General features: G+C 53.3%; 4 protein-coding genes across 7 annotated transcripts in view; 1 reads left to right on the top strand and 3 right to left on the bottom strand.

Annotated features, from left to right (window-relative positions):
• CNNM2 (cyclin and CBS domain divalent metal cation transport mediator 2) overlaps positions 1–14,647 on the bottom strand; it is a 98,214-nt gene extending 83,567 nt beyond the window's left edge. For both annotated transcript variants that reach the window (XM_072339766.1, XM_072339767.1), the window contains exon 1: positions 13,016–14,647. In XM_072339766.1, the coding sequence (XP_072195867.1) occupies positions 13,016–14,588 (1,573 nt within the window). In that variant the 5' untranslated portion in view covers positions 14,589–14,647. The remainder of the gene's footprint in view (positions 1–13,015) is intronic.
• A 1,413-nt stretch (positions 14,648–16,060) lies between these two features.
• Positions 16,061–20,309, bottom strand: AS3MT (arsenite methyltransferase). Of its 2 annotated transcripts, none has more exons than XM_072340452.1 (11): positions 20,184–20,218; positions 19,817–19,887; positions 19,353–19,480; positions 19,129–19,279; positions 18,909–19,045; positions 18,218–18,287; positions 18,049–18,130; positions 17,833–17,964; positions 17,616–17,758; positions 16,997–17,131; positions 16,061–16,241 (listed from the first exon to the last, which is right to left on the bottom strand). In XM_072340452.1, coding segments are annotated over exons 1-11 (1,149 nt in total). In that variant the 5' UTR covers positions 20,185–20,218; the 3' UTR covers positions 16,061–16,142. The 2 variants fall into 2 exon arrangements, with proteins under 2 accessions (XP_072196553.1, XP_072196552.1); XM_072340451.1 differs by having other exon boundaries at positions 16,076–16,241; positions 19,817–19,909; positions 20,184–20,309.
• Positions 20,310–20,712: 403 nt separating this feature from the next.
• Positions 20,713–23,684, bottom strand: BORCS7 (BLOC-1 related complex subunit 7). 2 transcript variants are annotated; one of them, XM_072340467.1, is made up of 5 exons: positions 23,495–23,676; positions 23,295–23,357; positions 23,167–23,210; positions 22,544–22,564; positions 20,713–22,210 (listed from the first exon to the last, which is right to left on the bottom strand). In XM_072340467.1, exons 1-5 carry the CDS (start codon positions 23,633–23,635, stop codon positions 22,159–22,161), a joined length of 321 nt encoding a protein of 106 aa, XP_072196568.1. In that variant the 5' UTR covers positions 23,636–23,676; the 3' UTR covers positions 20,713–22,158. The 2 variants fall into 2 exon arrangements, with proteins under 2 accessions (XP_072196568.1, XP_072196567.1); XM_072340466.1 differs by having other exon boundaries at positions 23,167–23,357; positions 23,495–23,684.
• Positions 23,685–23,738: 54 nt separating this feature from the next.
• Positions 23,739–26,604, top strand: CYP17A1 (cytochrome P450 family 17 subfamily A member 1). Its single transcript, XM_072340465.1, has 8 exons — positions 23,739–24,476; positions 24,572–24,710; positions 24,859–25,088; positions 25,198–25,284; positions 25,383–25,592; positions 25,778–25,947; positions 26,018–26,121; positions 26,228–26,604. Exons 1-8 carry the CDS (start codon positions 24,165–24,167, stop codon positions 26,500–26,502), a joined length of 1,527 nt encoding a protein of 508 aa, XP_072196566.1. The 5' UTR covers positions 23,739–24,164; the 3' UTR covers positions 26,503–26,604.
• The last annotated feature ends 208 nt before the right edge of the window (positions 26,605–26,812 follow it).

The raw sequence follows: 26,812 nt of genomic DNA, 5'->3' as shown, positions 1-26,812 counted from the left end.
CTGTGTGCACATGATAGCACTGAGACGGGCGTTAATGCAGTCAGCTACGCATGTTAAAACCAGTTTGCTCTCACAGAGAAAATAAGAAGCACGTGACTATTGTCTTCAAGAATTGCTAAGCTTTTTTGTATTGCTTTAAATGCGTACATCAAACAGCAGTAACCTTAGCATTTAGCTTTAAACCACAAACTGCAGACCTAGTTTACTGTTCTATTTCTTCTCTAATAGTATCTTCGAACACCATTCTCAAGCACACCCCTATGGTGAGGAGTCACTGCCTTGTTACACTGGGGCTGCAGTTTTCCCATAAGCACTGCAGCTTTCCCATCTGACCCTGGAGGGGCGATCTACCAGATCTTGTAAGTACTCAGTAAAACTCAACCACCTTTACCAACCAATGCAAAAGCTTTTGCCTTAAGTGCATGTCCTGCAGAAAGGACCTCGGGCACAAGAAGAGAGGGCTTTTGTAGCTCCTGACCCTCACACAAGTTGATCCCCAGAACGACTGACTCGAAGTCAAACAGGTTTAACAACCCTTCACCATCTCTGAGGCAGAAAGCCATTTGCTTGGTATGTCACAGGTAAAAATGCACATGAGTGGGGACAAAGGCAATGACACATCCGCCCCATGCAGCTTGTAAAGGTTAACAGTTCTGAGGTTGCAACACTCCATCTTGTCCTTGCATGTCCTTCTGGAGCTGCCCTGCCTACACCTGCCATCACAGCCTCCATCACCCTGCTGCAACACAAAGGGATTCAAAACCAAGAAAAAGTACTTTCTCTAAAAACATCAAGCTACTTGTGTTACTTCTGACTGTGACTTTTCCAATGAGATTTCTGAATTTGCTGACAAAAATCACTCATTCCTCACTTCAGCAAGCCAAGGGTAGGAGAAGGAGTGAGACCCTGCACACCTCTTCCCTCCCAGGCCTAACCACTGAAGAAGGAGGAGGAAACAGATCAGGTCTTCAGTGAGCATTCCAGTGACGTCCATTTTCTGAATGAAACAAACAAAATTCTCAGCTCCCCCCTCCTGTTCCTTCCTTCCACATCACAAAACAGCAAAGAATCAGGATAGAGCTAGACATTACCACACGGTCACAGCTCCACCATGCCATCACTCAAGTGGCAGAATCCAATCTGCCAACACACCCAGAGAAAGCAGGAGTGTGCCATACAGGAGAGTAAGCCTGCACAACCACAGAGCAGGGCTGATCCATCAAGAGGGCACATATTGCACAGTGCATTTGCCATTATTACCCGTGTCACAACAGCGTATGTAGAAATAAGGGGAAAAGTCCAATTCAACCACCCCTTTCAGATCAAGTTTCACCAGCAGTGAGACCAGGCCCGGACCTGTGTCACTGCACCCCTCACCCAAATGGTTCAAGACTCCTTTGAAAGTACAGCAATTACGAGCAATAATACTAGAGAAACAAACCTGTCCACAGTGTAAAACCAGCTTTCCAGTCAACAAAGGAAAAAAAGCTCGAGAATTCATTTCTCCTGATGGAGCCAGGGTTTTTTGTTTTGCTTTGGTCAACACCTTGTTACTTCTCAGAAAGGAGAGCTACCTGCACATTTCCCTTGTAGTGAGCAACCTGATGGAGCTGTAGGTGTCCCTGTTCATTGCAGGGGAGTTGGACAACATGGCTTTTAAGGGAATCTTCCAACTCAAACGATTCCATGATTCTATATTGCACAAGGGTGGGAATTTAAGCAATAGCAACAGTCCTGCCACTTGCCTGCTAGGTTTTCAGCCCAGCAAAAACAGAAAAACATTTAGTACGCAATCAATCATAAGCTGAACGTTACTTTAAAGCTGTCTGAAAACAAAAGACACATGGGATAAAAAGGATAAATGGTGCTTCTGACACAGTAAGAAAAAAAAACAGATCACAAACTCCTGGGTCAGTAAGGGGTTAGAAATCATTCGACAGTGAACTTTACGGCACTAATTTTAGTATCCATAAACTACACAGAATAAACCATTAACTGCTAGAGCATTCACCTTAACTCTGTCTTCACTTCTTTAGCAGATGGCCTCATCTCACCTGTAGCTACTATCTCCCTGTTTCTCCTTTCTTCACTTTCTGCCAACAAAGAGTGCCAAGAGTACTACACTTTGGGTGGCACAGAGTGATGACACTAAATAAAGACATTGACAGATAATAACCTCAGGGCAAGAGAAACCAAAATATGACTCATTAGTGGGACTGTCAGTCCACAGAAAGTTGCAACGGTCATATAAGAAACCTCTTACATGAAGGGCAAACCAAACTCACATTATATACCTAAAATTACAGGAGGAAAGCAGAAACGTACCTGCTGAAAGGTTTTGCGTAAGCCAGCATAAGAGAAGAGAAGAGAAAAATAGTTCTCATTCTAGTGCAAAATAACTGAAGCACAAAAAGAAGGCATAGCAGCTTATATGACAATTTGATCTTTTGGATTTCCAAATGCCATCCAAACTCTTCCCCTTCAAAAGGAACATGCTCTTAGCTGGACTTCTCTGACACACCATCAAAGTGAGCAACGTGAATGCAAAAAAACAGTCAAATACCTTGAATCTTAGCGAAATGGAGAGCTCTGCTTCTCATCTCAGGTAAAGCCAGCACAGACTCTTATTCTGTAAGTGGACCTTTTCCCACCAACCTCATCACCTGCTCCCTTGTGTATCAATCAAATGCAATCTGATAAAGTAGTTCAGTCATTACCCAGTCATGTCACCACATCTGTTAAACAAACATCCTGGGCTCTTGGATTAAGATATTCCAAACAGTTAATAGATATACAGCCATCCTGGAACTATTTGGAAAATAATAAATAAAATACTGATCTATCTTTAAAACCCAGAAGCCTCATTAGGAAATGGTCAGGGATACAGCTAGACAAGTTTCCCCTCTTTGAATATTTTCCTTGGAACTTCTGAGTTGGAGCCTGTGCATTGCATGGGGCTGAGATGGCTATTACTCTTGGAAGCTGTTCTCCCAAATTCTTTCCTTTACTGGAAGATGTGAGATTGATGACTTACAAAGGAGAAACATATTAAGGCCTCTTACCACTGGGCCATGTCCAAACAGCAAGCAAACAATATGTTCAAATCCACCTTTTCAGACCAGGAGTCAGAAAACAAAGTGCCTTCAATACTCAGAGGTATACGCATCTTCCCTCCTCCCAACTCCCTTCCCCAGTTTATCTCTTGCATATAAAAGAGAAAGTTTACAGCAAATAAAATAAAATAAAATACAAAATTCACAATAGCTGTTCTGGTAGGTAAGAAGTACATCAGCAGAATGGAGCCCTTGACATCAGAGCTCACCCGGTAGACATCTCATCCTATATGCAGCAGGTGTGCCCCCAGGGAGAGAAGGAGAGATTGGGATTCCCATCTGTGATGCATCAGGCAGCATGGGGAATCCTTCAGCCCCACCTTTCACCCCAGGGGCACTGGAAAAAGCAGAGAAAAAGAATGTTACTGTATTTGCTTGCATATTGGCGGTGCACCCTACTACTGCACTGACAGGTTCCACCTTCCAACAGGCATCGAGTAACAGATTGCTGTAGTTTTTGGAGACTGCATCCATTATGTAGGTAATTAAGTTCCCTCACTGCCTCAGCTGCCTTCCTTCAACCCTAACCTCAGGGGATTCCCATGTTGAGAAGACTTCACCCCCCACCAAGACAGCCTGTGGGGTGAACTGTGCAGCTCTGTGGTGTCCAGGTTTTTCTTGGGAGCATTCAGTCAGTACAGCATGAGCTGGATTAAACCAGTAAGCTACTGGCAAAGCAGTTCCACATTAGCGATCATAACCCCCCTCAGGCCTTTTGAGCTGAACAGACAGAGCTACAAAACTGTCGGTCCTGGTTATGACAGAGAGGCTGACTTTATCATATGGAAAAGGAACAAAACTTGAAGGTTGCTATGACCTCTGTAAGGGTCACATGCAAACATATGAAACAAGGAGGTTTTTGGGCTTGTCATTGCAAGCAACCATTTAGTAGCTGATGTTAAGTCTAAAGCACACTGTATGGGATTTTCAATGAGAGAGAAAAATAATGATTTTCAAAGGGGTTTTTATTTTTCTTAGAGAAATCCCATTCACTTTGTGTTGGAGAAGTGCTTGAGCTATGAAGAAAAAAGTGCTCCCAGTGCAGATGATGAAGTCCTCGAATGTAGCTGTGCCTTAACCACCCCAAAAGGCTCCAGGCAAACTGGAATACCGAGGAGAAGATAAAAGTTATTCCAGTGAGGGCAGGGAACCAGCACACATCTAAGGCCAAGTCACAGTCATAGAGTAAAGCAGCCCATACTGGGAGCCACCTTACCCTGTGGTGGGGCATCCCTTACTCCTCTCCTCTCTTGTTGGACAACAAGACCTACTCCAGAAATCTTCATCCAACATGGGCCTACAACCCTCACTCCATCACAACACTAAAAACTTCTGCTTTCAGCTTTTATTTTCTACACATGTATCTCAGTTATACATGAGTGAAAAACATGAATTCACACAGCAAAAACGTGTCACGCTAATTTATCCATTCTGAAGCAAAACCAGCTTAGTGCTGTCCCTTGGCACTCAAGTCAGTGTTACTGGATAATTCACAGCTCAGCCCTACTGCAGCAGGACAGCATTTAACTGAAACCTCTTACCAGGTGCCCTGTAATACTAAATTAGGGCCCTTGTCTGCACTTGCTGTGTATGGGAATTGTAACTGTAAGAGCTGTACTTGCTTCAAATGGAAAGATGTCCCAGCCTAGATAGGAAGAACTAAGCCTGCAGCTTGCCTAAAACCTACAGCCACACCTACTCTTGGTGCCAGATATAATTTTTTATCAAGAACAAGTTCACACCGGCAGAAGGTTGTCTTCCTTTTTTTTGTTGTTGTAGGAAACCAGAATATGCTGACAAGCAATCCGCAAGCAATAAAAGTGGGCACCTGCTCACCCCTGTCCTCACGTAACTGCCGCCCAGGAGGGGGGCCTGCAGGCTCCTGCTCAGCAAGGCTGCACTTTGAACCCCATAGTGCAAAGGGCAGGCAGGACGATCTTCCGAAAGCAGGAGGTGGAGTGCTGGAAGGAAACCAGAAATGGCAAGATCCTTCTTAAAACTGTTTGCTGGTAGCAGAGCAACCAACTCGGAGGCAGAGTCAGCATTTTGTTGCTCTGATTACCGTGGACAAGTAGGTAAAGAAGCCTGCTTCATCTCCACTCCATAATGGTCAACAGCCATGGATGACTCTGTTGTATCACTTAAGAGATTATACCACCATAAAAGCTCACTATAAAAGAACAACTTTCATTCAGGCTTCTTGCAGAAGAGATCCTCAACTGAGTAAGAAGCCATTCTCAATGACATGGCTCACCCCACAGGGACAGCCTTACAACATCACTCTCATTTGAAGCGTTATCCCTTTAGGACTGCCAGCAAGAGGATGGTGCAATCCCAACGGAAAGCATCACACAGAACAAAACTATACAGATCTTTCATACTAAATGTATGCGCTCATCTCCTGGCCCCAGCTCTGTCGGCTGGAGCAAAGCTCTTGCTTGGTTAATTAGTAACTGCGGCAGAATCACATTAACTTATAACTCTTGAGGCCCCAGTAATCACCAGGTTGCAGTTCCCAGATTGACAGGCACCGCACTTGCTCTACCCTCCAAATTACAATTCCTTGATGAGAAGGGCTGTTGCTTCATGTTTAAACACTGAAATTACTGTACCTAACTTTGTTTACAAGGAATACTGTTTGATGCAGAGACAAGTCCCACTCACATGAGCTTTTAGCTCTGAGGTTTCTGTCCAGTTTAAGGCTTTGGCAACTTGAAAACAACTCAATTACAAGACAAGTTGCTTTTCTAGAATTTGTTTACTAGAACTCTCAAGCTGATACCATCACTAATAGGTAAAGAGCAAGATTGATTCATGTCTCTAGATTACAAAAATAACCACAAACACCCATGTGAGAACCCTAATTTGCAACACGCCATCTGACCCAGTCACCCACCTCTTGCATTTAAAGGTTGTGCACAATGCCAACACAACTACCAAAGACAGGTGGCCCTTTCGATGTATATACCATAGACAACACAGAAGTGTAGCAAATCCTGAAAATCACTCTTCTGTTCAGTGAAAACTGGCTGTCTACCAGAATTCTGCAATGCTGAGAGGCAGTTTTAACACAAAACAGAAGAACAATGGCTCAAAGGTCTCCAAGGGCCACTACTCACGACCCTCCAGAGCGAAGTTATACAGACAGAACCATTAACAGAGAGTATTTTTAAGTAATGGAAGATTGAAAAGAGTTAGTAGAGACAAGTTTGGAAGAAACAAAGCCTCTGCATTACTGGGACCAGGAATGGAAAGACAAACTGACCCAGCCATTGCGCGCCAGGTATATGCAGCATGAAGCTGCTCTCTAAGCTCTGTGCGCTTTGCTCTAAGAAACAGATCTCTCTACCCTCTGTGCTCTGATCTTGCAACATCATTTTAACCTAGACTCAGCAGAGCTTCTTCTGCCAGCACGTATTGGGCCATGTTGGTTCCTAGGCCAAAGGAAAGAGGTGGATTCCATCAGAAGTTACTGACAGATCTCACTTTATCAGCATAACCACAGAAAAAGTGAAACAAAAATCCATCACTGGATGGTCTTGAAAGGACTCTGTGACCTTCGCAGGACACACAGGTTAGATCAACTTGCTGATCAGGTATTTTTTTTGCCATGTGTTGTAGCTCATTAGCACCAAGTAGTTGCACTTCCACGTGTAGCTACTAGGCAGTATTTTAGTATCTTGCCAGGGTGAACCTCACCAGAGTGGTTCAGAGGAGTTTGCAGTGAGTCTGTGTTTTATAAGCTCCATGAGTCAAACCGTAAAGGACTTGGTACTAGAAGTGCAATTGGTTCACTCAGACTGACAAATACACTACAGCTCTACAGAGGCACATCAGCTAATGAAAATGAGAGTTCTTCTTAAGTATTAATGGAAAAAGACCCATTCAACACACTGCTCAGACACTCCATTCTAGGCCACTTTATAGTACTGAAGCAGCTATAAAACTGACTTATGACTCTTAATATTAAGCATACACTACAAAGTGCCTAAAAACAGGCCTTCAAATTCTCCGTTTCTTCACTCCTCTGTACTATGCCTGCTCTTCAAGTGAGCAAGACAAAATATGACACTATTCCTCTTTCCAGTTGAGTGTCAGTGATGCTACAAGCTAAGTGCCCTAAAAACCTTGATCATAATCCCAAGCACTATAGTGTTTGATTCCTTCAACAGAGAAGGAAGGGGACTGGGGCACTGAACGTCTATGAAATGTGAGCTGGCCAGCTCCTTCCTTTCCTCTAAAACCAGCTTGAGCAATATTACAGCGCGCCAAATATCTGAATATCTCAGATTCACTTCTTCCATCACATGGCTACCCAGAGATCTTGAACACACAATAACCACATAATTAAAAACTGCATTATAATGCTTTCATACTGGGCCCTGAGCAGCCTGACCTAGTGGGGGATGGGATGATCTTCAAGGTCCATTCCAACTCAAGCTACTCTATGATACTTTAGTGTCAAATAATAGTTGTACAGATATCTTCCATTGTAGTATTCTGACCTTTGACTGAACAGCAAAACCACAATAGCATTTCATTCCTAGTTTAGCATCTTCCAGAGATCACAATCAGAAACGCAACCTTTAGATCCATCTCCTTCTGCCACTCATGTTACAAAGCAACTGATGGAAGATACCACACTATTACTGATCACCTACACACAAAAGCTAACAAAGCTTCCATGTTGATTAGACTCACTCACAGAAAGGAGCAAACCTGTAGGCCACTTATCAAAGGCAACCTATATGGTTTCAGAAGTTCCTGAACCATAGCTTGGTGAGAGATGGTTGCACTGCCCAACCATTTAGCTGCACTGCTGAGCTTGCTCGTAAGTTTAGGCCCTTCCTCTCCATTCTGCTTCAAAATTGCCACTAAATGCAGCTGTCTATACAGCTGAAGTTTACATCTCTTCCCGTGGCAGATAACATTTACAGACAAAGAGAAGGCAGAAAGGAGCCTGGTTCCCTTGCGGGATTAGTTTTAGAGCAGAAAGGAGTCTGCTAACTTGGCAAATGTTGTGGAGAAAACAGCATCATCTTGTCTTTGCTGAGCAACAGGAGATCTTAATAATTAGAAAGCAATCAAGAATCATTCCCAGCACAAATGTCAGATTCAAACCTCTACTGCTCTTCTTCTCCTGGGCTCTAACAAAGTGTAGCAGCTGGGACCCCAAGAGGAATAGGGGCTGATCTCAACATCCCCCTCTCCACATGCCAACAGGATGGCCGCCTGCAGCAGCCCACATCTGCCCTTGGCAGCGCCGCAGGCACACACCCCCAGCATTCTGCAAGGGCAGCAGAGCTCCTGGCAGCTCTGACCCTGTGGGTGCCACGCTGTCAGGCAGCCAAGAAGCCTCTGTCACATGGCAGCCCCCACCCCCACATGCAATCTCTGCTCAGGGAACAAATCTGCATGCACATCAGGCTAAGTCCTCTGGATCTTGGTGGGCAAATTCTTTCCCACCTACAGCTCCCCAGTCCTCACCACACATGAAGTCTCCACCCTGGACCTCAAAGTCCTTCCCTTCACGTGAATTCTCCCAGAAGGATCAGAGGAGATGGCTTTTGTTAGCCAAGCAACCATGAAAACTATATTGTTTTCCAAGAGGTGTCTTACATATCTTAGATAATTCCGGAAGGGATTTATTTACTTTCTTCCAGTCTCTGGTAGTGCTGCAGTCACAGCCTTAAACAGAGAAACAGCTTCAGGGACAAACAACCTGTTAGATGAGGCAGAAAACAATTCAGGTCTGTGACATAAATGTTATGTATCATGGTAAACCGCTGACACTTACGGGAAGCCTGGACTCATCAGGATGGAAACCCATAAAACTCAAAAGGGACCAGAAAAGCAACCACCTAAAAATGCAGGTTTGACAAGTACCAGAAAGGTAAGTGACCTTCAGCAGAAAGAACTCAGATCAGAACAGCAGCAGCGCTGAGCTTTGGGTCTCTGGGCTACCAGTTGCTCGCTGTCTCACTTGCTGACAAAATGATCATCTGTGTACTCAAAAGAGGAGTAAATATGTCTGGGCATTCCCCTCTGTTCCCATTAAAAGTAAGGGTTTTATGTTTCTGGTTCCCATGGCTTTCCTAGGAGCAGGGTAGGAGCTGAAAAAGAAACAGGCAAGGTCCTGTGTCCACACTAAACACGCACACTATTAAAGCAAACAGATGATACAAGATCAACAGAACATGAAGAAAAGATCATCAAGTAAATCTGACAAGGTTTTAGGGAAGAAAAATCTTTTATGGTCCAGTTGGTAATAATTTTAATAAGGAATCTAGGAATTTCCTCAAGGTTGCCATGTGATTCAGAAAATAAGAGCTCAGAACTGCTGCACAGTCACCACGACTTCTTTGTAATGGGTTATTAACTCCAATCTTTTATTATAACCTAATAGCAGAGGCAGATAAATGAAATCAAAACACACAGCTCCAAGTCCCCAGATCTGCAAGGGCAGATAAGGAGGAGCATGGCTGAGAAACTGTTGTATGTTGAAGCTGTCCAGGCCACCAGGAGAGCAGCTGTACAACGGCTTGTAAAAAGTGGGCCAATCTTAAAATATTAGTATTAGAGCACAGGGCTTTTCAAGCTGAATTCTTGTAGCTGTGGCATGCAGGGAGCTAGAAATAGAACGCTTTGGATTTGGGATCACACACGCAGAGATCTGCCAGTGAAAAACACTACGAGCAAGTGCCAACAAGCATTTGAACAGAACCCTAGGAAAACTGTCAAAAGGGGAAAAAAAAGCCCAGACACCGATCAGCAGGGAAGGAGAGCAATGCAGATAGCCCATAGCTTCTTTCCAAAAATGACTCCCTTGTTCATACACTCCTGGCTGCACCTTAGGAGCTGGGTACTGACTGATCCTGGAGATGATGGCAGACCGAGATGCATCTTTGAACTGCCTGACTTTGCTCACTGCATGCCCTTGCCTAAGGGAAAGGGTACCTTGTACTTCCTTGCATTAAGCTGGAGCCGAACGGGTCAGAGTCAAGCAGTACACGCAGCCTGCACAGCTCGCTGGCAGACGCACTTGGCAGTGCTGGTAGGGGTTCGAGGTCTGTCAACAGGAATAGAAAACTGCTCCACTTTCAACAGCTTTTTATTTATTTTAAAATGAGCAATGCTTTCTAGAAGAAAAGCGTTTCTGCAGACTGCTTCAGAAGTCACGTTTATTCATACTTCAAGAGATTAGAGCAGCAAGGGAATGAGAACGTGCTGCGGCTCTCTCAAAATTAAGTTTCTTGCCTGGCAGCGTAGAAGTGAAACATATATTCATTTTGCAGTTGTGGGCAAAGAACATGAAGAACAGGCTCGGCACCAAACCCTCCTTCTGGCCTGCCCAAGCACCAGGATAAGCACGGAATTACCAGCTCCATCCTCCAACAGCATAAGGACATCTATCCCGCCGTGCTTGGCTCTTCACCTCCTCCTTGTGAGCCTCCATCCTATGTTTGGGTTAAAAATATTTTGTTCCTGCCCAAAAAGTGCACTTCAAAACCCCACCCACTCAGCTCATTTCCAAGCTTCTTTAAGAAAAGCCTCTTCCCTTGATCAGACTGAAGCATTTCAGTGACAGCAGCACCGTCCCACGAGCTTCCCGCTGCTCTGACAGCAGCAAAGGCCCTTTGGGCAGCACCCAAGGCTTTGAAGCAGGCAGTGGAAGGTCAGTGTGGTGGGAAAGGGGCAATTAAGAACTGTAAGCTTATTTATTTCCAACGTTGTACCAGAGAGCAACGTGCAATTTGATTCTCACCCTTAATTTGTACATTCTCATGGGAATTTGGCAAGGTTGCTACAAAGAAGAAAGTTTGAAGAACTCTTGCAAAAGACACTGCGCTATGCCAGATCAAGCAAGCTATCAGTTATTTACATTATTTCAAAGGACAAAGGAAGCCATTTATTTCCACCGTATCTGTTTGTTTAAAGAGAAACCAGTTAAGACAGAGCTCGTCCTAACCCCAGGGCTTGTCGATGCAGACCCACCAGCATAACTGCTGGGGAGTAAAGGCTGGGTAGGATCGAAGTACCCTGAATTAAACCAGAACCACAGAACGCAGGGGGGCACGTGCATTGGTAAGCTGTCCTAAGCCTGAGCTGTTGGGAAGCATCCTGGTGCAGCAGGGGAGGCTCACTGGCTGTCAGTATGAGCATCCTCTGGTCCGTATCTCCCAGCAGCCCAGGGGAATTACAAAGCCTGTTTTAATCACAAATTGCAGAAAAGAAAAGGAGGCATATCTGGCTCTGCCACAATTCCAGGATTGAAATGCTTACCTGGTTCTGCCTGCTATCAAATAAAAGGACTAACACACAGGTGTACTTCACCTCCCTCAGCCAGGGAATAAAGTATCCTCCTGTGTAACATCCATTTCTTCAGACGCACTAAGCCTGGCTACAGACTCAGAACCACATCGTGCTGTCTGGAGTCAGAGAAACAGAGGGGAACAAGCACCATGACCACACAGACAGCAAAACCCACTTCACCAGCCAGCAGTTAGGTGACGTAACTGAGGTTCCCAGATCCCAGATTCTGCAGCACTGAAACCACAGTCCAGGCTCTCCCACCTTTCCCACTTAACAGCTCCGAAGCAGAGTAGGATTTCCCCACCATTACACTGAGGCAGGAGGAGGTAAACAGAACTGCAGTTCTGCTCTGCAAAATGCGGTACATTTGACTTCCATCTCTGAGAGCGAAAGGAAAAAAGAGGAAACCAACAGCATAACCCTGAAATCGCCCACCCTGGGTTAAGAAGGAGGGAACAGACCAAACCCTGTACTGTCACAGCCCGGTGCATGGACCAAACAGCACCTGGAAACGTAGGTGAACATTGCAATTTATTAACTAGAAAGACCATTTACTAAATTTACGGAGCTCTCTTCCAGGTAACTCCTGAGTTTGATACAAGGCAAATTCAGATGTTCCCCATTAGCCTCACTGTGGTGCCAATGCAGCTATCTGGATCGCTTCCCAAGAGCCAAACTGCTCAACAGCGCAATGCTCTGAGCTCACCTCACCTCTCGTCATCCAGCATGGGAGTCTGCAGACATCCCATCTGTTTCAAATCTACCTGCTTGTTTTCAAGCACTTTCCTGCACAGGGCATGCAGCCTGCAGCACTTTTGGGCTTGCGGAGAGCTGCAGGTTCCGAACTGTGAAGAAGTGTTTTTCTATTTTTTCACAAACAAAACTTCATAACAATTAAGAGATCTGCCAAGCCAGCACTCGCTGCAATTAGAATGGAAAGACTCGGCCCTGTTGTGAAGCTACAAATACAGATGCTATAGCAGAGATGCGGAAAGGCTGATGTGTTCGCCCGGCTGAGTGTGGCTCTCAGGGTAAGGGACGACCTCGGTAAGAAAGCCCAGGACCCGAAGTGCAGCACAAACAGGCGCACTCAAATACACCGCAAAGCTCCAACACCGTCTGAGTCACCGGATCAAAGCATCAATCACCATAACAGGAACACAACCGCAGGGCTGAAGGCGGCCAGCCGAGCCAATGAATGGAATGGGACCGCCGTGTTTATCTCAGCACGTGTGTGCGATGAGCAGGAAGGAGAGGAGCGACCTGCACCAGCAGCCCACCCGCTCCTCCTGCCCGGCCAGCTGAAAAAGCACGGAGAGATGCGGCCGAGCAACGGCTGCAGATTCACGTCAGCAATTCCTGCCACGATGGGCAGACGAGTGGAAAAAAAAACGTGCCTGGCACAGTGCCCACACACACATCCCAGAAGCGGGGGAAAGAAGCCGGGGGCACAAACCACCGTCCAGCCCCGGATCAGCTTTCTGGATCAGGAAACCGGCCGATGCCAGAAGCGCGGCCCCTCGTTGCCCCCCATGCACACCTCGGAGCTCCCTGCAGCACTCACACCTCCCGCCCGGCCGCGAGCTCACCTTTCTTGAACTCCTCCAGCATGGCGTCCAGCTTGGTGTCGTTGAAGACGAAGTGCAGCGGGTGGTTGTAGAAGCGGGTGATGGTCTTGAGCAGAGTGCAGTCGTCAGGGTCCACGAAAGCCAGGTCCTTGACGAAGAGCAGGTCCACAATGTTGGACCGGTCACCCTCAAAAACGGGGATGCGGGTGTAGCCGCTCTCCATGATCTCAGACATGGTGTTGAAGTCCAGCACGGCCTCGGCGGCAATCATGAAGCAGTCTCGGAGCGGAGTCATCACGTCCTCGACCGTCTTGGTGCGCAGCTCCAGGGCTCCCTGTATGATGTTGAGCTCCTCCTTGACCAGGTCGTTGTAAGGGTCGGTGACCCGCAGCATCTCCAGCAACTTCTCACGGTTGTAGACCGTACCGATCTCCTGGCCCAGCACGCAGTCCAGCAGCTTGCTGACTGGGTAGGAGGCCGGGAAGGTCATCATCATGAAAAACTTGGTGAGGAAGATGGTGTTGGCGCCCACGGCCAGGCCGTGCCGAGAGCAAATGGCCTGCGGCACGATCTCGCCGAAGATGACGATACCGATGGTGGAGACCACCACGGCCACCAGCCCGGAGCCAGCGATGTCGTCCAGCAGGATGGTCAGCGTGGTGTTGACCAGGACGTTGCCCAGCAGGAGGGAGCACAGCAGGTAGTTGCCCTGGCGGCGCACGGGCTCGATGCGCTTGGCGTAGTTCTTCTCCTTGTCGGTGCCGCAGTTCTGCACGATGCGCAGCTCCATGGGGTCCAGGGCCATCAGGCCCAGGTTGAGGCCGCTGAACATGCCCGAGAGGCAGAGCAGCAGCGAGATGAAGATCACCTGCAGCCAGAAGGGCAGCAGGAACTTCTTCTCCTCGCCCACGATCATCTTGGTGTCCTCCCCGTCGTGGTAGATCCAGGTGGTCTCTCCCCACGGCGGGGGCCCGTCCCGCCCCTCGGCGTCCACCATCCTCCCGGCGGCCCCGGGCCCGAGGGCGGCGGCGGAGACGGAGGTGCACAGGTAGTAGGACTTGCTCTTCTCCGTCTTGCGCAGCGGCTTGATCTCGATCTCGATGATGCCGGAGGTGCGGCGGTTGAGCACGATGTGCGGCAGGATGATGATGTCCGACGTGCGGATGCCGCAGCGCTGCGGGGCTCCGCCGCCGCCTCCCGCCGAACCGCCGCCGCCTCCGCCGCCGCCGCGCCCCGCCGTCCCCGCCGCCGCCCGCCCGCCCCGCCGCCGCTCGTGCTCCGTGAAGGCGATGCGCGACCACGTCTCGTTGTTGATGTTCTGCCCGTAGACCCGCAGCTTCACCCGCGTCCGCTCGCTCACCCGCAGCGCTCCCCCCTCCATGAAGGAGACGTCGTCCGTGTCCTCCAGCCGCAGGCCGATGATCACCGTCTCCTCCGCAGAGGGGACGGAGGCGGCGGGCGGCGCGGCGGCGTGGGCGGCCGGGGTCCGGCGGCCGAGGCAGGCGGCGAGCAGCAGCAGCAGCAGCAGCAACGGCGGCTCCACCCGCGCCCCCCGGCCGCCCCCCGCCATGTTCCCACCGGGCAGCGCGGCCATCTTTAGTCAGGGCTCGGCGCCGCCGCGGCCCCGCATCGCCGCTCGGCGCCTGCGGCGAGCCCCGGTCCCCCCGCGGCGGCGGCGGTGGCGGCGGGCGCGGTGGCGGCGGGCGAGGCGGCGGGCACGGCTGCCCGCGGGACCCGACGGGCGGTGACTGCCGGGCCGGGCCGAGCCGAGCGCCGCCTCAAGCCGCTGCCCCCGCCCGCCCCCTCCCCGCCCGCCGCGCGGGGGCGGGGCCTCAGCCGCGCTCGGCCAATGGCCGCCCGCGAGCGGACCGGGGGGGGCGTGGCCTCGGCCCGGCCCTCCGCAGCCGGCCTCTGCCGCGGCCTCGGCCCGGGGGGCGCGTGACTCCGGTGTGTACGGCGGGAGGCGGGGGGCGGAGCCGGCCGCGAGGAGGCGGCCAATAGCGGCGCGGTCGAGGGGCGGAGGGGCGGAGCCTCGGAGGGGCGCGACCAATGGAGGCGCACAGCGGCCGGCGGGCCGGGACCGGCGCGTGCCGCGCGCGGCGGGGGGACAAACGGGACGGGAAGGAACGGGATGGAACGGGACGGAACGGGCAGAACAGCACGGGACGGACCCGCTCGCCCCGGTCCTCCCGCCCGCCCGCCGCCCCACACCCTGCAGCTCCCCCCGGCCCGGCTCCGCTCCACCGCCGTCTCTCTCCGCTCAGCGGTCACGCAGCGCCCCCTGGCGGCCACGCGCCGCCTGTTCCGCGGGGAGCTGAGCGCGCAGCGGGCGTTAGTTGTGCTCGGCGGCCTCTCCCAGCCGAGCCGGTGCCGCGATGCTCACATCTCCACGTCTCTCGAACATCCCCAGGCCCGCGGGTCGCCCCGTTCAGCTGCCAGAAGCGTCTCTCCCGACACGCGCACAGACGGGATTTGGAGCGTCCCGGCCGAGCGCGGCACAACGCGGGCTGGGGATGCTCCCGTACGGCTGGGATCGGGCCGGGACGGCGCCGCAGCTGAGCGCCAGGGCTCGCGTGTGCGGGACTCGGCACGGCCGGCACGGCGCCGGGTCTGCAGAGCCGCCGCATTTCCCCGCACGAAGCTGCGGGCTCGGCCTTAGCGCCGCACGCGGGGCTCCCCGCCAGGTGGAGCGCGGGGAAAAACAAACCTCAGCAGCGCCGCGCGGGGCTGGGATTGAAGCCCGGCTCCAGGAGCGGGCGGCGGGGCTGGAGGTTATAACAAGAAGAGCGGCTCGCTGCGCCGTTTGCTTCCCAGGAGCGTTGGCTGAGAGCTGTGGGATCCCAAAGATTCCTTCGCCGTATTTGGGGCTGCCCGGCCCGGCTCCTGAGCGCCCACGGGGAACGTCGGGGGATCCAGGTGCTCGATGTGATGCGACCTCACGTCCGCTGTCTGGTCCGCAGCGCCCCCCGTGGCCGTGCAGGGCGGTGAGACGTCCCGCACGAGGGGGTCCCCGAGGTGCTGCCCGCCCTCACCCCAGGCAAAGAAAGCACACCGCAGCTCAGCCACGCAGCTCAACCGTTTCTTTGTATGAAAAACAAATGAGCCGAGGCCCCCCGGCTCCCAAAGCTGTGGGGACATCGCTCTCCGCTCAGCAGCAGCCCTGCGGCCCGCAGGTCCCGGCAGCGCCACAGGAACGAGCTGGGGATGCCCGCTGCTGCAGCAGCAGGAAGGGGTCACAGATCTTCTCCTGGAGGGCAGAGAACAACAAGGGATGGGGTCAAGGCCGTGGGGAAGCAGCAGTTCCCCACCGCTTTCTCCCAGCCCCAGCAGAACCCCACAGGTGACGGCTGATCAGCCGTGCCACTTTGCCGTGCCATAAGGGGGACGCTGTGATCTTCTCCAGGACTTTTGCTCTGCTTTTATCTGAGAAATGCTTGGACAGGGACCAGAGACTCAAGTGCAAGGCTGCGTTTCAGGGACAGGCAACTGCAGGCTCCTTTGCCTGCCAGTGACCCCCACTTCACAGCCCCAGCTGGCCCATCTTAGGCTGAAAGGAAGGCAAAGGGGCAAGGAGAGGCCGCCAGCAGATAAAGGAGCTGCAGGGTCAGGGCTGGTAGCCAGGGTCAAGCTCACAGCAGCAGCAGAAAGGGGCAGCTGGGGGTGGCCGCCACCTGCCTAGAGGAAGGATATCTCCCATGGAGACCTGCAGCAGGTTCAACCAACAGCCACAGTGTCCTCCGCAAACGTGTGCAGGGGATGAAGGGCTCTCAAGCCCCAGCAAACCCCTGTGGAGGCAAAATAAACCCCAGCAACCCTGAAAGGGATTGCAGTTGCCCAAACTCATGCACCAGGTGCCATCCAGTCTCCCATAGGCTCCTGCCTGGCCCAGAAGAACATGGGTCTCCTGGTGTCATGAGACCACCCTCTGATACTTCAGGGTATCCCTGTGACAGCACACAGCAGCAGTGTCCCCATCCCTGATCCCAACACGTAGCTACCAACCTTCATCTTCCCATGACAGCAGCCTGGTGGTGCAGCACCATCAGACCCACCAGCCCGGATCAGGAACTCCTCCGCAAACCTGGAGCTCCGCAATATCGCAGCCATTTCAGCATCCACATCCACCACTTCTCCTTCCTGGGGAGGGGGAAACATCATGGGGCTGGAGCATGGGACGTGCAGCCCAGGGGTCCCCCACTGCCCAGAGAGATGATGATCAGAGACCAAAACCTGGAGATATACCCACAGGGAGCAAGCTGGCTGCAAACCACCTCGTGTAGCACCAGGGATGTATTGCTCCCATCTTCACCCCAACACATTGCACAGCTCTGACTTCCTCTCCATGCCCTGTTTTCAGCTCCCTTGGTTTATATGGAATTTTAGCATCATTCAGGTTGGAAAAGACCTCTAAGATCATCCAGTCCAACCATCAACCCATTCCAACCACTTCCCCCCACTGCCACATCTTCACAGTTCCACCTCCAAGGACACTGACCCCACCACCTCCCTGGGCAGCCTGTTCCAGTGCCTCACCACTCTTTCTGAAAATAAACTTTTCCTAATGTCCAACCTGAACCTTCTATAGTGTCATCCTCGGGAGCTCAAATGTGCCTCCCCATACCTTGAAGGTGAAGTTGGCATCAAACACCAGCTCTTGCTCGTGCCCCACAATCCCACCGTTGTAGATGACCTGGCCTGGCCCAGCTCGGCTGCTCCCTGGCACCTTGAAGAGCCGGAACGTGGCAGAGACGAAGCAGCAATCACCTGCAAGGGAGAGGCACTGCACATGGGGTCCCAGTGCCATCCTCATGGCCAAATTGAGATGGTGGAACCCTCACCAGTGATTCTCTCCAACTCCTTGTTGCTGATAGTGATGGGACTGGCGGTGACCAGGCATGGAGGGCTGAAACCCACCTCCTTGGCAATGCTGTACAAGTCTCTCCAGAACAGGGCTCCTGCCAGACACTCTCCTGCCACGAGGACATGGGCACAGTGACACCACACGCATCAGACCCAAAGGCTGCCCATCCCATGTGTTGCATCTCCCTACGCACCCCACAGCACCCTGTGCTTCCGCACAGCCTCACTCAGGCGCTGGCTGGCATAGACATCGCTGAAGTACATCTCTCCTCCAGGCTGGAAGGCAGTAAGGAGTGGATGAGAGGTGATGGGACAAAACAGGCACCTGCAGCAGGGCCAACCCAGCCCCACCTGGCTCCCCACCTTCAGCACACGGTAGGCCTCCCGAAGCACAGCCCTCTTGTCGAGGGCGAGGTTGATCACACAGTTGGAGCTGGGAGGAGGACACCAAAGACTCTTTGCAGCATCACCACCAGCTGCCACACAGTCCATCACTCCTTGCAACATTCAACCATGAAAAAGGGAAATTCCATATTCCCAGGCTACAGCTTAGATCCTACCTTTAGTTTTTAATTTCCTAACATGCTGTTGAAGTGAGCAGCCCAGCAGGAACGTACATAGAATCATAGAACGGCTTAGGTTGGAGGGGACCTTAAAGCCCATACAGTTCCAACCCTCTTTGGTGGGCTGCACTCCTCCCACCAGGTCAGGACCAAGGTCTCCATTCAACCTGGCCTTGAATGCCTCCAGGGATGGGACACCCACAGCTATCTGGGCAGCAGTGCCAGGGCTTCACCTCCCTCTGAATAAAGGATTTCTTCCTAATATCTCACTTCAATCTCTACTCTTTTAGTTTAAAACCATTCTGGACAATGTCCCTTCCTTCTATTTTATCAACTGCTCCACTCAGCTTGGTGTCACCAGCGGACTTGCTGAGGGTGCACTCAATCCCACTGTCTATGTTACTGAAAAAGATGTCGGAGAGCATTGGTCCCAAAATGGACCCCTTGGAGATGGGGGTGCAGATCCAGTACAGTCCCTGCAGGGTACCTACACAACAATATCATAGCTCTCATCAGGCAGCCCAACATCACCAAGGTTCTCCATGTAACCCTGGAGGAATTCCACATTTGACTTTTGGTAGCCGAACTTCTCCATGTGATAAGCAATGTGCTTCTTCGCCACCTCGACCTGGGAGGAGGAAAAGAAGGAGCATGGCAGGACTCAGGGTGGAGACAAGGTGACCTGACCCCGTGGGTGGCCCTGTGCCATACCTGTGCCTCGGTCATGTCGATGCCAGTGACGTGGCCCTGCTCGCCCACCAGCTGGCTCAGCACATAGCAGTCCCTGCCACTGCCACTGCCCAAGTCCAGGACCCGGCAGGATGTCAGGCACTCAGGGATGATCAGACCACAGCCATAATACCTGGAGGGTTGGGGCTGAGTGGGGGGTGCTGCAGTCCCTGGGAGGTGGCATGGGGGGGAAATGCAGGGCTCACCTGGCCACCACCTCCTCATGGACACGCTGCAGAGCATCTCTCACCGCCTTGGGAACAGGCCTGTTCGGTGTGATGCAAGCATTGGTTTTCAGATCCTCTGACTTCTGCAGCTCTCTGCCATAGTAATCCTGGCACCGGAAAAACAGGAGCCACCCAACTACAGCAGGCTGGATTGTGGTGCCTCCACACACAGCAAACGTGGAGTCATGCAGCTTGCATGTGCCAGCAGTGCTCTCTGCAGCTAAAAATCTGGGTAACGTGACATGTCTCTCCATCCCAAGCTTCCCCAGCTTCACCTGCTCGTCCCTTCCCATCCCCACCATGAAGATGAGCAAAATGCTGCTCCAAAACTCCACAGGCAGCAGCCAGCTGCTCTTAGCACTCTCACCAGAATCCCACATTAAGTTTTGCCCTGTCCCGGCTCTGCCTTGGCCCAGCACTCCTTCCCGACTACCCCTGCTCACCTGCACCTCGTGGTGGATCTGGTCCTGGGAGATGCAGTCCTCAGTGGCACAGTTCTCGCACGGGGCAGCCACTGCAGCAGCAGGAGCACAGAGCTGGTGCCAATGCTGCTGCCACGGGCACCACACCTGGCCCTTCTCAAAGACCCTCCTCAAAATAGCAGAACACTTCCCCCACCTCTGTCTGGCAGCACCAAGGAGCCCCCCCAGACCCACATCCTAGTGAGAAGAGAACCCCTTACCAACACCCCAGTTGAAACACCCCAACCCCACCCCTGCCAGAGATATCCCTGTAGGACAAATCCTCTGTCCACTGTGCCTCACAAGGTCCCCTGTAGGACAGGGCCCAGCACCCTGCCCTGTGCCTTACTGCTTCCAGCTGCAGCTCAGCCACACTCCGCCCCGGCTCTCTGCTTCCGCCTGAGGTCACTTCCCACCAGGCCTCAAACCCTGGCACGCAGCCCTGCTCGCAGCAGGTACCCGCGGCCATTCCCATTCAGCTGCGTCCCTCCCACAGCACAGCCCCATCTCAGCCTCCTCCTTGCCCCGAACACAGGGAGACCCCAGCGTGATGCCCCAGTGCTACTCCAAGCCCTGCAGGTGGGACCTCCAGCAGGGAATAGGTGACCTGCAACAAGGACACGCTGTTCCACGCTGCTCAGGGTGACTGGCAGCACACACAGCTGCAACACGGTAGTGGCTGGGACAGCTCTTTTATTCTCAATAAGCTCCAGGGAAACTGTTCCAAAGGGCAGCTTTGATCCAAGCACTAGGAACCCCCAGGGCACAAACATCCCCTGGCACCCACCTTGTTCATGTGTCACCTCACACAATGCAGGGTACGACCCCTGCTATGGAGGTAACCATGCACGAGAGACGAAAAGGCTACAGACTTATGGTGTAGAAAACCAAGCTTTTATAACAACAAAGCAAATCACTGCAGCTCTCCACACTCTGCATGGCTGTGTTCCTGCCTGAGCAGAGGAAAAGCTAACAGTACCATTGCACACCTCAGTGGAAACAGATTGGGTGCTGCAAGATGAGGGCAGGCAGGCAGTGGTTCTGGAAGAGCAGCAAAGGCAGAGCCACGTGGCACCGCACACCAGCAGAACCACACTGCAGGAATGGGGCAGGTTGATCCACACTTGTCCTATCAGCTGATGAAAAGCACACTTGGGCAAACAAGTGCTTCCAGTGTGCTCCAAGTGCGCCAGATAAGAGACTCAAGAAAAACAAGACACACTATTTATAGCATCTCACTACCTGAGAAGCAGACAGGAGCCCAGTCACTAAGTCCTCAGCGCAGAGCACTGCAGAACTGAATACACCCGCTCCTGACATTCTTTTGCCCCTCACTGCCCACACCCCGGCCGTGCCTCTGGACACCTTGCCCATCTGACAGATACACAGCACTACCAAGGCTGCTTAATCAAGAACTGGCGGAGCAAACCAGAACTGGAATGCAACTGAAGGCCGAAAGCAGCGCAGATGTGCTGGCAAAGAGATGACGTTCCAAATTCTGGCTTAGCAAAAAGTTAAGATAACCTCAGAGCAGGATGCCAAGCCATGTCCAGCTGGCTCAGGGACAGCAGTGCCTGCACAGAGCCACGCTCTCTACAATTCTGCCCTGCGACAGGCACCTCAGTCCACGCTGATGCACCTCTACGCCCACACTGCCACTCACAGCTCCCACTGATTAACATGCCCTAAATAACCTGCACCCATCATCTCTGTGTGTAAACGAGGTCCAGTGTCAAGCTGCAGGTATCTGTATTTAAAACCCTCAGCTCTATTTCACTTAACTGGGAGGGCAGGGAAGGGGGGAAATTACACTGTATGGAAATCCCAGCTCTATGATAGTTGCTGTTCGTTAGGTAAGTATTCCACCACCTTACAGGAGACAGCTAATGACTTGGCAGAGATGGAAAGAAAACTCATCCTGCTGTGGACATGTAGAGAAAAGGCTTTGGACAAACAGCACGTGCCGCATCCTGGGCTGACAAACCATTTCAAACACAGGGCCATCAGCTGAAGAACACGGGTGCTGAGGTACAGGCACAGGGTGAGCACCTCACACTGCACATGGGGAAAAAGGGGACACAGGAACTGCTGTAGAAGTGAAGTTTCTGCAAAGGTTCCAGTTAAATGTAGGGAATCGGGAGAGTGTTCTGCACACAGAGATGTGGATGGGAGCACCTGAGAGGTGCCTGCATGCTCAGGAATGTGCGCTCTGCATGAATCCCAGCTGGCATCCAGCACCATCCAGACACAGGTTTGAGCCCCAGGCCCAAAAGGAAAAGGACGGCTCAGTGCCAGTGGAGATGTCCAGTGCCTTCAGTTAGGCTTCATTTCAGCAAGTGGCTCAGCTGGTCCTGCAGGTTTGATGACTGCTCCACACTGGGGACAAAATAAGAAGAGGTTCACAGTGAGATCTGCACTCAAGCACCCAGAATAGCTCTGACACTGACATTACAGAAAAAAAAAGAAACCCTGGATCTCCCCAGCCCAATAATAAATCATCTCTTCACCCAAATTGTCAGCTCTCCACAGTACTGATCTTCACAGCAGTGAAGCGTTATCGTGCTGGGCCAGCATCTGTTTCAAAAGCAGCTGTAAAAATTTCCAGTTGCATTCTCCCCCTCCCTATTCTATCAATCACTCATCCCTTTCCCATCAGCCTTGACATTCTGCTTCCCATGTCGGCCTGGCATTCCTCAGCTGGGTACTCACTTCTTCTGAATTGCTTCCTGCCTAGAGAAGAAAAGCAGAGGAAAGAGCATTAGAAAAAAAATACCAAAAATCTCAGCAACAGCATTTGTGTAATACTGAAGATAAGGGATTTGACTGAGGGCTCAGGAGGCCAAAACCTTCAAACATGTCTGGATTATGCCCAGAGCAGAAAGCATCTCCCTCTCAGCATCACACACTGATACAGGAGACCCAGTGCATGGCACACAGGAAGCAAAAATCACAGCTCTCACCCCAAAACAGCCTCGTCCACATCAGTGGATGTGGTGGGGCTGGAGGGTACTGAAGTATTGGCATAGGTTGCCCAGAGAAGCAGAGAAGCCCATTCCTGGAGACACCCAAGGTCAGGCTGGAGGGGCTCTGTGTGCCTGGCAGAGCTGTAGGTGTCCCCGTTCAGTGCAGGTGAGTAGAACCAAATGGCCTTTCAGGGTCCTTTTCAACTCAAATGATTCTACAGTTCTACAATCCCAGCCCCAGGGTGTGCTCAGCTACAGGCCTGCATGGAGGCCTCCACAAAATCCTTACAGAATCACACATTACAAAGAAGGAAAAGCAATGAAAGGCTCCGCTCAGATTCCCAGAGAGCACACGGTGTCCATACTTACTGATACTGCAGGTGCGTGGTGATTATGGCCATTTTCCTTAAACTCTGTGAAAAACAAGACCGAGAATGAATGCCTCCGACAACAGCCACCCGAGAAGAACCGCGGCTGCCCCAGCAAACACAGCTTACGTCCTCAGAGTGCAGGATGGCGTCCTCTTGCATCACCATGTTCCTGGCGGCCTGGCCCAGCAGCTGGCAGAGGAAGGCACGAAGCGCTGAGGGGCACCGCCAAGCGGGGGGGGGGGGAGCGGCCCGTCCAGGCCCTGCCCGTCCAGGCCCTGCCCCTCCGGCCCGTCCTGCGGCGCCCCGCAGCGCTCCCCGCCGCTCACCTCGGCACTGCGGGAGCCCTTCAGCACCTGCTTGGTGAGGGCGATCACGTCGGTGCCGCAGCTCGTCACCTTCTCGGTCAGCAGCCCCTTTACCGAGTGCCCGAAGCGCGCCTGTGCCTCCGCCGCGCCCCCCGCCGCCATCTTGCCGCGCCCCACGGCCGCGCTACGGCGAGCGCCGCGGGCCTGAAGGGGCGAGAACGCGCTGCGGCTGCCCGCTGCTGTCCGCTCTGTGCTGCCCGCTGCTGTCCTGCAGTGCCGCACAGTGCCGTCCAGTAACGCCCAGCGCCGTCCAGAGCTGCCCAGCCGTTCCAGTGGTGCCTCGTACTACCCAGTCCTGACCGCTATTGCCCAGTGCTGCCCAGTGCTGAGTGGTGCTGCTCCAGTACCGCTCTGAGCTGCCCAGTGCAGCCCAGGCACCTGGAACGTCTCCTCGAGTGGCAGCAGCCCCCAGACCCCTCCTGCCCGCCGCCGCGGTGGCTGCAGCTGCAGCTGGAGCTGGAGCATCCCCAAGGCTCCGCTCGCACTCCTGGCCCCGCTGCCCTCAGCCCAGCTGCAGTGCTGGCCCCCCGCCATCTCCCCGATAAGCTGCCCAGCCTGCCCCAGGGTCAAGGGGATCCCTCTGAGTGGGTATAAAGAACCTGGAGCCGCACAGTCCCGCAGCTGTCCCACCATGCCGCCGCTCGCCGTCCTGCTGCTGGCCCTGGCCCTGCTCTGCGCCTGGAGGCTGTCGTGCAGTCAGGCTCCCACGGGGACTGGGACGGGGCGGCTGCGGAACCTCCCGGCCCTGCCGCTGGTGGGAAGCCTGCTGCAACTGGCCGGGCACCCGCAGCTCCACCTGCGGCTCTGGCGCCTGCAGGGACGCTACGGCAGCCTCTACGGGCTCTGGATGGGCTCCCACTACGTGGTGGTGGTCAACAGCTACCAGCACGCCCGGGAGGTGCTGCTGAAGAAGGGGAAGGCTTTTGCTGGACGGCCCCGCACAGTGAGTCATGGGGTCACGGCAGCAGTGTTGGTGGACCCCCCTGAGATGGGGCGAGGATGCTGCACGGGGTGACCCCGTGGCTGCGTGTCCTACAGGTGACCACGGACCTGCTGTCCCGCGGGGGCAAGGACATCGCCTTTGCCAGCTACAGTCCCCTCTGGAAGTTCCAGCGCAAACTGGTGCACGCCGCCCTCTCCATGTTTGGGGAGGGCTCAGTCGCCCTGGAGAAGATCAGTAAGTGTTGGGCTTTCACCGTGCGTGGGGTTCCTGGGGTGCCAGGGGAAAATAACTGGGGATTGGTGAAGCAGCTGGGAGTTCGCCTTCCCCCTCCCTCCTCCTTGGCTGCCCCCAGAGCTCACTGCCCCTCTCCTTCCACCCAAAGTCTGCCGGGAGGCTGAATCCCTATGTGAGACACTCAGTGCTGCGCAGGATATGGCCCTAGACATGGCCCCAGAGCTCACACGGGCTGTCACCAACGTGGTCTGCTCCCTCTGCTTCAACTCCTCCTACCGGCGTGGGGACCCCGAGTTTGAGGCCATGCTGGAGTACAGCCAGGGCATCGTGGACACCGTGGCCAAGGAGAGCCTGGTAGACATCTTCCCCTGGCTGCAGGTGAGTGGGGACACAGCAATCACGTGGGCCTCTTGTTTTTGGAATAGAGGAAGGGGTTGGAATGTGTCCCACAGGAGCCTTTTGATGTAACGGGTCTTTTCTCCCCCAGATCTTCCCCAACAAGGACTTGGCCCTGCTGAAGCGATGCCTCAAGGTCAGGGACCAGCTGCTCCAGCAGAAGTTCGCTGAACACAAGGTGCTGAAGGGGGCAGGGGATGCCTGGGGCTGCAACTGCTGGAGCTGGGCCGTAGGACTGTGCATGGCACAGCCCAACTCATATGTGTCCCCTGGCAGGAAGCCTTTTGTGGGGACACTGTGAGGGACCTGATGGATGCCCTTCTGCAAGTGAGGCTCAATGCTGAGAACAACAGCCCTCCTGAGCCAGGTCTGGAGTTGACAGATGACCACCTCCTCATGACAGTGGGGGACATCTTTGGGGCTGGCGTGGAGACCACCACCACCGTGCTCAAGTGGTCTGTGCTCTACCTGCTCCACTACCCTGAGGTAGGGTCTGCGGGGTCCCTCGTGCAGCAGGGCCGTTGCAGAGGGCTTTGGGAAAGCATGATGCTGGGAGAGATGTCAGGCTTTAGAGATAAGTGGTACTGGGATGTGAGAGCTTTGTTTCTGCCCTTATCTGCCAGGGTGTGCTGGAGGTGCCTCCCAGGCTCCCTATTTCACTCCTGTTGCAGGTCCAGAAGAAGATCCAGGAGGAGATGGACCAGAAGATTGGCCTGGCACGTCACCCCCACCTCAGTGACCGCCCACTGCTGCCCTACCTGGAGGCTACCATCAGTGAGGTGCTGCGCATCCGGCCCGTGTCACCCCTGCTCATCCCACACGTGTCCCTTGCTGACACCAGGTGAGACCAACCGGGGTGTGGGCAGAGGCTGGGGAGGGAGCATCCATCTCACACTGTGTCTGCCCTGCAGCATCGGTGAGTACTCCATCCCCAAGGGCGCCAGGGTGGTCATCAACCTCTGGTCTGTGCACCACGATGAGAAGGAGTGGGATAAACCCGAGGAGTTCAACCCTGGTGAGTTGTGAGCTCCCAACCCAGTGCCCAGGCGGGAGGGATGATGAATTAGGGCAGGTCTCAGGCAGAAGGGACAGATTCCCAGTGGTGCCCTTTCCCCTTGCAGGCCGCTTCCTGGATGAGCAGGGCCAACACATCCACTCCCCGTCTCCCAGCTACCTGCCCTTTGGGGCCGGCGTCCGCGTGTGTCTGGGTGAAGTCCTGGCCAAGATGGAGCTCTTCCTCTTCCTGGCCTGGGTGCTGCAGAGATTCACACTTGAGTGTCCGCAGGATCAGCCCCTGCCCTCGCTGGAGGGCAAGTTTGGCGTCGTGCTGCAGGTGCCGAAGTTTCGGGTGAAAGCCAGGCTGCGGGAGGCCTGGAGAGGTGAGATGGTGGGGTGAGATGGGGTAGTTGGGATAGGTTGGAATGGAGTGGGTGGACACCACGGAGACTGTGCTCTGCCTGCCTCGTAGATGTGAGATGGTCTGAATAAAGCTGTTCCCAACCCACTTGGCTCAGGTTGCTTTTTGGGCAGGTGTCAGAGGGCAGAGCAGGTGGAAGGGTTCAGATGGCCCCAAAACCTCGTGTGAGCGCTGGGCTGAAGTGTGGGCATGGCCCCTCTGCAGGGCTGCAGCCATTGCCCCATGGACATGGGCTGGAGGACCATCTGGGGGCCACAGTGACATGGCTGGGAACCTGCTGTGTGCAGGG

Source organism: Excalfactoria chinensis, chromosome 6, assembly GCF_039878825.1.
Source record: "Excalfactoria chinensis isolate bCotChi1 chromosome 6, bCotChi1.hap2, whole genome shotgun sequence".
NCBI classification, from domain to species: domain Eukaryota; kingdom Metazoa; phylum Chordata; class Aves; order Galliformes; family Phasianidae; genus Excalfactoria; species Excalfactoria chinensis.
Note: the sequence above shows the minus strand (reverse complement) of the source record. Positions and strands in the feature narration are given on the sequence as shown.

What these genes read in the sequence shown, in the direction of transcription:
- AS3MT (XM_072340451.1), bottom strand. Translation starts at nt 20,309, where the DNA reads ATGGGAATGGCCGCGGGTACCTGCTGCGAGCAGGGCTGCGTGCCAGGG. An exon ending in TCGACATGACCGAGGCACAG is followed by an intron (nt 19,046 to 19,128) that starts GTATGGCACAGG and finishes TCCTCCTCCCAG; the next exon opens with GTCGAGGTGGCGAAGAAGCA. An exon ending in GGAGTTGGAGAGAATCACTG is followed by an intron (nt 17,759 to 17,832) that starts GTGAGGGTTCCA and finishes TCTCCCTTGCAG; the next exon opens with GTGATTGCTGCTTCGTCTCT.
- BORCS7 (XM_072340466.1), bottom strand. Translation starts at nt 23,635, where the DNA reads ATGGCGGCGGGGGGCGCGGCGGAGGCACAGGCGCGCTTCGGGCACTCG. An exon ending in AGGGCTCCCGCAGTGCCGAG is followed by an intron (nt 23,358 to 23,494) that starts GTGAGCGGCGGG and finishes TTCCTCTGCCAG; the next exon opens with CTGCTGGGCCAGGCCGCCAG. An exon ending in ACCACGCACCTGCAGTATCA is followed by an intron (nt 22,565 to 23,166) that starts GTAAGTATGGAC and finishes TTTCTTCTCTAG; the next exon opens with GCAGGAAGCAATTCAGAAGA.
- CYP17A1 (XM_072340465.1), top strand. Translation starts at nt 24,165, where the DNA reads ATGCCGCCGCTCGCCGTCCTGCTGCTGGCCCTGGCCCTGCTCTGCGCC. An exon ending in AGTCGCCCTGGAGAAGATCA is followed by an intron (nt 24,711 to 24,858) that starts GTAAGTGTTGGG and finishes TTCCACCCAAAG; the next exon opens with TCTGCCGGGAGGCTGAATCC. An exon ending in AGAAGTTCGCTGAACACAAG is followed by an intron (nt 25,285 to 25,382) that starts GTGCTGAAGGGG and finishes GTCCCCTGGCAG; the next exon opens with GAAGCCTTTTGTGGGGACAC.